Source organism: Nelumbo lutea, chromosome 5, assembly GCF_056320005.1.
Source record: "Nelumbo lutea isolate HS-2025 chromosome 5, American lotus-T2T, whole genome shotgun sequence".
Classification (NCBI taxonomy): domain Eukaryota; kingdom Viridiplantae; phylum Streptophyta; class Magnoliopsida; order Proteales; family Nelumbonaceae; genus Nelumbo; species Nelumbo lutea.
In genome coordinates this window covers 49438941-49446581 of record NC_142688.1, presented here as the reverse complement: position 1 = coordinate 49446581, position 7641 = coordinate 49438941, and the positions used below count along the sequence as shown (strand labels likewise).

Sequence of the window (7641 nt, the reverse complement as noted above, 5' to 3'; positions counted from 1 at the left end):
GGAACTCGGGCTTGGAGCGCCGGGGTGCCAACCTCGCGGGCGAGGTTCCCGACCCGCCTGCGGGTTGCGAGGCGAGGATGGTATTTTTCTCTCTTCGGCCTAGAGATGAGGCCTGGCTGTTAGGGGGGTTCTGGGGCCGGGAGGCCTTCGCCTGGTGGGGGCGTCCATCCTGCGGGGAGGCCTTGACCGGCCTCAGAGCGGGGTGGCGAGGTGGAAGTAGTGGCTGGTTCAGTGGCAATTGGGGGAACTGCTGTTGATAGTGATACTAGGAGATGTTGTGCAGTACTTGGTGCTGGTGAGGCTGGTGCTGCTGGAACTGTTGCATTTGGGCTTGCATTGCCCGCATGCACTGCATCAGGTCGTCCAACCGGTTTTGGCTGGCTACCAGGGGGACGGCAGTCGGTTAAGTAAAGGTTATCTCAATGGGGAGAGGAAAGGGGATGCTTGTGGTAGGAAGGTTTACGGGCGCCACTGCTTGTGGCGGGTTCAAGCTGGGGATCCCATCCACGGAAAGGGGGATGGTGAACTATCCAACGCACACCACGGGGACGTGCCACGTCCGGCGTTGCTGGAGGAGGCCATGAGTGTTGGGTTTTTTGAAGAAAAGGGGTTATGGAAGTTTGGAGGGAGGCTTTTTGAAGCGTTCCCACAGACGGCGCCAATTGATGGAACGCGATCCGGCCAGTCTTAGCTGTCCACGACCTTGCTTCTGAACGGGGTAGCAGGGAACCTGAAACGGAGGAGATGAGGAAGCTCCAGGGGGAACCCGGTGTAGCGGCTCCGAAGCTCAAGTTAGAATCCTTCAAAAGCAAGATAATACCAGATAGCGCAAAGTTTGCATACCTTGTTTGTTGGGGGCAGGGGGCTCTTATAATCACTTCGTGCACTCGCTCCGAGGCCCTTGTCAGGTCGGGTATGATTACCCTTGTGCTTGTCAATTCGACCGTCATCCTTTCTACTGGGACAGAACCGTCACTGCCTAACCGTCTCTCTAACTGGAGATGGCGGTGTCAGTGGCGGTGGCAGGTGGTCGTTTAGAGTGCGGCCGCCAAACGTCAGATCCCAAGTCAGTTAGGTGCGGCGCCCTCGGGCACGGTACGACTTGTTTGGTTTTGGTGCCCAGAAGGTGATTCGGAGTGCTGAGCGAGGCGAAGTCTTGAGCTCAGAGGTATCTATAGGGCAGGTCAGTTCGGCGACGTGTATCCCGAACTGTTACAAGGTTGGCCAGTTCGGCGACGTGTATCCCGAGCTGTTACAAGGTTGGTCAGTTCGGCGAGATGTATCCCGAGCTGTTACAAAGTTGGCCAGTTCGGCGAGGTGTATCCCAAACTGTTACAAGGTGGCCAGTTCGGCGAGGTATATCCCAAGCTGTTACAAGGTTGGTCAGTTTGGCGAGGTGTATCCCGACCTGTTACAAAGTTGGCCAGTTTGGATTACTCTGGTTTTGGGCCAAGGGTGAGTTCGGGCCCCCGTAGGGAATTCGGTCCACTGGTGTCCCCTTGTTCACGCCTTAGGCATGGCCCCTTTTGCCAAGCTGTTGTTTTTGCCACGTGTCGCATAACACTGAGGTCGAGCCAAATCTTCCTTCATCACTATTTATATCCCGAGTGTAAGGAACACAAAGACGAAGACATGGAGAAACACGTACTAGGAATGAGGTCTATAGTAAAGTCAAGAGTATTCATAGATGAGGACCAAAGCTGAACTCCGCTAGGCTCTCTCTCTTAAATGACAAAGGCGATTGATTCTATTCCTCCCCTTTTATAAGGACAACTCTTGCTAGATGATTTATGATCAACAATCCAAAATTCCAAATGATGTCCTATGCATGTGAGCTTGGAAGATGAAGTGTTGCGATTTAATGTACCTCGGTATGAAAATTTAAATTTTGAAATCCCTGTGCATGACTTTCAAAACATCCCCAGAACATTTCTCGATGATGTATTAGTCCTGATAATGTCATTATGATGTTCTCAATACACGGCAGGGATGTATTGTGGGGTGTTGTGGGGCGGAGATATGATCTCCGTAAAGAATTCATCCTCCTAACAGCTATGGAACACCTCACTCCGCAACTTTCGAACTATAGGGCAAGTTATGGAGGCATGGACTGCCTTAGTTGATGAACCACCATATAGATGATGGCATGGACGACACCTAACGGAGAAATGTAGTGTGGTTGGTGTAGAGAATGATGACTTGGCACGATATCACTTTTCATATGGAGAAGGGGACAACGATTAGGGGTGAGTATTCGATTAAAAACCGAATCAAATAAACTGAAATTTTAAAAACCGAACTAAACAAATAAAAACCGAAACCGAAATCAAAATTTTTGGTTTAAACCGAATTGTAATAATATATACTTTATTATATATATAATAATATATATTATATATTATATACTATAAAATATATATTATGAAATCAAATTTCAGTATATTATATATTAATATATAAATATATAATATATTATATATTATATGTTACATATTACATATTATATATTACATATAATAATAAAAAATTTGATTAATTCGATTAACTGAAATTCTAATTCTAAAAACAAAAACCAAAATAACCGAACCAAATTAATCAAAAACTTAAAAAATCAAATTAAAAAAACCGAAACTGACATTTTTAATTCGATTATTCGATTTTAACTGAATAATGCTCACCCCTAACAACGATGCATGCTGCAGACCTCAGACAAAAAGGGGCATGTGGCAAACACTGGCTAGACGCCGACATTCCTTAGGGTGCAGACCTCTTGCGCGAAGGGTGTAGAACTAACTCTTGGAACCTCAGGCACTTACCCACACGCATTTAGGGGAAAGGCACCCAAGGTATATTCTTTTCTCTCTCTCTCTCACTCTGATATTCTATCTGCCTTGCTCTCCGAACTACTTTACTATTAGCTCATCTATACAGATTGGTCTATTCAACCTGATTTTTCTTTTCACTTCACTAACCTGAAGATTGGAATACTCCTCAGGAAACCACCTCAGAGCCTTTAACCTTTTATACTCACAAGTCATCAGATTATCTAATTCAACTCGTCCAACTCATCAAGACCTAATCAACATTTTATCTATTGCTCATCCAACTCATCAAGACATTTTATCTATTGCTCGTCCACTTAAACAATATTAGATGCCAATCAACTAGTAACATGTTTTATATTGTATGCATTTCTTAATTTACAATCCTCTGATGTATATATAACTCATGCTTTCATAAATACCTAATCACATATTATCTATTGCTCATCCAACTCATCAAGACATTTTATCTATTGCTCGTCCACTTAACTCAAATAACATTAGATGTCAATCAACTAGTAACATGTTTTATATTGTATGCATTTCTTAATTTACAATCCTCTGATGTATATATAACTCATGCTTCCGTAAACACCTAATCAACACCTAAATTCTCAAGGAAGTCAGAGATCCTACCAATTAATCCACCTTTATTTTTTTTAAATATAGACACTGTCTGTTGGTAAGGATAGAGTTGACAATGTAGTAATGGCAAATAATTTAACTATCTGTTGGTAAGGATAGAGTCGATATATAGTAATGGCAATAATTCATCAAAAACTGTTGATCAAAGAGCAGGCAATCCGAGCAATTGAGCCACTGACACGTTCAAATCAATCGTTCGGTCATGGGTCATGAATTACAATGTAGATCATAACTTTGTACTTGATGATTGGGGTGATCTTTGTTATTTTTTATTTTTAGTAATTTTTTTTAATCTACATGTTTCAAGGCCTCTTATTTTTGTCAAAATGCCGTCTTTACTCGTATTCCAGAGGGAGAATTGATGAAAAAAAGAAAAATCTATAATATAAGAGCAAACATCAGTGCGGTAGCTTAAGAACCAGAGGAAAGGGCGCTGAAAATCTGAATAGCTCTCCTGTATCGAGTACCATGTTTACCTGTTAATAGCAGTTATCCATCTCCATTAGGTAACGATTTTAATGAGTTCTAATACACATCCCGGAAGAAATAGTGATTGCTAGATACAAAAGTATTGTTTGCTTGTAAGTTTTGCTTTAGCTTTTTAATTCTTTTTGTTTTCTGTTAAAACTGCTTTTTAGATCGTCAAAAAAAATTGTTTGAGAGTTTAATCCATTACTTTTTTCTGGTTCTCTTTTAATCAGGTAAGGATATGCCTCTCTTGTGGGGAAGAGAAAAGATACAAACGGTGGAGAAGGAAGAGGAAGAGGAGGAGAAATTCTTTCTGAACCATCGAAGTGACCCGGAGGAAGAATCGATCACTGATCATAATGCAGAGTACAATCCCATCCACATATTCTCTGCCAAAGAGCTCGAAAGGGCGACCAAAAACTATGACCGGCGTTATCAAATCTGTCGAACAGGTAGTCATGAGTTGTATCGAGGAACCCACGAAGGCCGTCCAGTTTTGGTCAAGAAATTCCATGCGGCAATCCATCGGGAAGCGAGTATAAACGAAGTGACCATACTAACCCAGTTGTATCACGAGAACGTGTTGGAACTGATCGGTTACAGCTCGAAGACCACCAATTTCCCCATCCACGTATACGAATTTGCCTGCTCCATTGGATTTCTCTCCGATCATATTTACAACGATGACAACGATCCTTCTACGCCTGGTCATGAGCTACTGCCATGGGAGACTAGGCTAAGGATTGTCTCGAAGATTGCTGATGCGGTAACCTATATCCACACAGCAGCTGGTAGGCCTATCATCCACGCGAATATCAAACCTTCTAATATTCTCTTGGATGAAAGATATTTTCCCAGTCTTTTCGGATTCGAATCATCAATATGGATTCCCTTGGGTGAAACAAGTGTCCTACTAACAACAGAAGATGATGCGACGAGACACACAACAACGGCGGTGATGGGTGCTCCGGGATACGTAGATCCTGAACTTATTTTAACTTCAAGGCTAACGGAGAAGAGCGATGTGTATAGCTTTGGTATTGTCCTGCAAGAGATTCTGACCGGAACGATGATCTTTGATATTTACAACGCGGCAGAAAATATTAGAATACGTTTGAGAGAGAGGAATTCACTGTCTACTTCGGACAATTATTTAGAGAACAATAATCTCGCTGTTAAGATGAAGAATGGAAAAAGGGTGATCGAGATAAGTTTACCGGATGATGATGCGATATCCAACGAAGCAATTCATGAATTGATTTTGATGTCCTGTCTCTTGAAAGAGGGGAACAGAAACCAAATGTTGGCATGTGCAGCTCTGTCCTTGAGATGCACCAAACGGAATCCAGAAGAAAGGCCAACGATGGAGGAAGTAGCACAACAACTGGGGCAGATTAGAAAATTCTAAATCGATACCCACAACGAGGTGTAGTACTGGGTTTTTGCTCTTAATTTCAAAATTAATTAATTAGAGAAGTGAGATACATAGCTTTGAATTATTTATTTTCAGTTCTTCTCCCCCATCTCCTCTCGTTCATGAAATACCATGCCAACTGTCACTGGGGCTCCCGAAACAAGAAGTGGGTAGAACTTAATTAGTAGAACGCTCTTGGGCGACCAATGGTGGCCAAGTGAAGAAGAAAGGTTCTTATTATAAACAAGTGTGGAAGTGAAGAAGAAAGGTTCTTATTTTTTTAACACTACAAAGTTAATTCAAACTTTCAAAGGCGGTAACTTTCGTCTCTCGGTAGGACTCAGTCTTTGGATTGCTGGTTTCGTGTTTTAGTATGTGCATATATATGTCAAAGGGTATGGATTGAACTCCGATCCAATTTATTTTAATTTTTACCAATAGATGGTGGCTCAGTAGGTAGTAATAAAGACTTGGGTTCAAATCCTGTTGTCACCAAGGTTGTGTAGTCCTTCGTTGTCTCTTCCTTTCTATCAAAAAATAAAAAAATACTTTGAGATAAAATCCTGTTATCACGAAGGTTGGAGGTTATGGTTATGACATGGGCTACCCTATGCCTCATGAGAAAACAAATATTTTAATTTATTTTATTTTATTTTAGTATTATTTTCTGAAACAAAGTTCATTAACTTTTAGAAATCACTTTACAGGTATGTTTAAAATCAAACTTGGAATAAAAACATGTTACTACAGTAGTTGACTGAATTACTATAAGAACAGAGGACACCCATTGATTTATAAAATAATTAATTTTTAGATCGAAATATAATTGGGAAGATTTCTTTGTAGAATCAGGAGATTGTACATATACAATGGTTCAGGCCACCGATACAAATAGTCCATAGCTGCTGGTATAATGCTAGGTCTTGGGATTTTGGGCTACTCCAAAATGTCTCAAGGAAAGGAAAATAGTTGTTCAACCTATAATAAAGAGCAAGCTGAGGTTTCTACATGCTTATATCCATTCATGAATAGAGAACAGAGAGTAGCTTTTCAAGCTTCTGTTCATTCATCAGTAGAGAACAGAGAGCAGACTAAGGATTTTCTAATATAGTAACTTGGTTTCTATGTTCAACTAGGTATGTTCATTACTTACTGTTTTACACTTTGTTCAAGGGATCATATTAACCCTTCACGAACGCTACCTAACACTACTATACGGACGTTTTCTTTCACTGCCATTAAGCTCTACAACCTACAACCAAGTGATTGCTTTCCCTCTGATTTTAACAGGAAAAAAAAAGTGGGGTCTTCGCTTCATTGGAGGTAACGATCCTATAAGATTTAATGGGGTGAAAAGGTTTAAGAGGGGCTCCACCCCATAGGAAGAAATGACTAGGGAAGGTTTAACTCGATTCATCACTCTGTTTTAGGTAAAGAAGACAACAATGCTTCATTTGTTCTCTATTTTTGGGTCAAGTCGGAGTGGTACCCAAGACCGGAAGTTGATGACAATCATATAACAATAGCCATTACAAGTCCAAGCTTAAGTAATTTAGCTTCTGCTATTTTTGGTCAATTAGCTCTATTCCTACGATTTTTTTTTTTGATAAAAACCAAGTGGGGCTACACAAGATGGTAAGAGTCCATCTCTATTTTTGAGTAATAGATCATGATCAATCAATTTTTGGTGATGTATAATTTTTTGTGCAAAGTACCTCGTCATTTGGTCTGAGCAGGGGGCAGATTAGGTGCCGAGTTAATTGGGTCGAGCTTGGCAGGTTAGCTGCCGAACTGACTGGACCGAGCTAGGTAGGTTAGGTGACGAGCTGATTGGGTCGAGCTAGGCAGGTTAGGTGCCGAGTTGACCAGAGTACCGAGCTGCCTAGTGGCAAGCTGGATTGATTGTTGAGCTTCGTCATTCTTTAGAGACCTGCAAGGAATCAATGTCAAAGGACCCGGGGTGGCTAACCCGGTGAGGTCGCTCCGATGCTTAAGTCAATACTCTCATAGTAGACTACGAACTAAAAATCACAAAGTATGGGAGCTACAATATGCTTACTTGCCCCCCCCCCCATGCCAATGGGGTTGGTGCCTTTATATAGTCATTGTTTGGCGTGGGCTTCACGCATCGTATCCGAGATTTCCACGCGGTCGTCTATGTGGTTCAAGATTCCCGGAGGAAACCGCCATGCACGTTGGGATATGTGTGCTGAATTTATCGGCGAGCACGTCTCGTAGGTCGCCACCTAGATCTCAGTCAGGCCGGCATGCCCTCGAGGGAGGTTGCTCCTT

The 7641-nt window shown here is 41.9% G+C and overlaps 1 protein-coding gene across 2 annotated transcripts; it reads left to right on the top strand.

Moving 5' to 3' along the window:
• The first annotated feature begins 3715 nt into the window (after positions 1–3715).
• On the top strand, positions 3716–5910 carry LOC148852280 (serine/threonine-protein kinase ZRK1-like). Of its 2 annotated transcripts, none has more exons than XM_088947487.1 (2): positions 3716–3973; positions 4169–5910. In XM_088947487.1, the coding sequence occupies exon 2, from the start codon at positions 4177–4179 to the stop codon at positions 5341–5343; it is 1167 nt and encodes a 388-aa protein (XP_088803613.1). In that variant the 5' UTR covers positions 3716–3973; positions 4169–4176; the 3' UTR covers positions 5344–5910. The 2 variants fall into 2 exon arrangements, with proteins under 2 accessions (XP_088803613.1, XP_088803612.1); XM_088947486.1 differs by having other exon boundaries at positions 3883–4048; positions 4169–5411.
• Positions 5911–7641: the final 1731 nt, after the last annotated feature.

Bases quoted from the DNA above. Each gene is read 5' to 3' on its own strand.
- LOC148852280 (XM_088947487.1), top strand. From the start codon at position 4,177: ATGCCTCTCTTGTGGGGAAGAGAAAAGATACAAACGGTGGAGAAGGAA.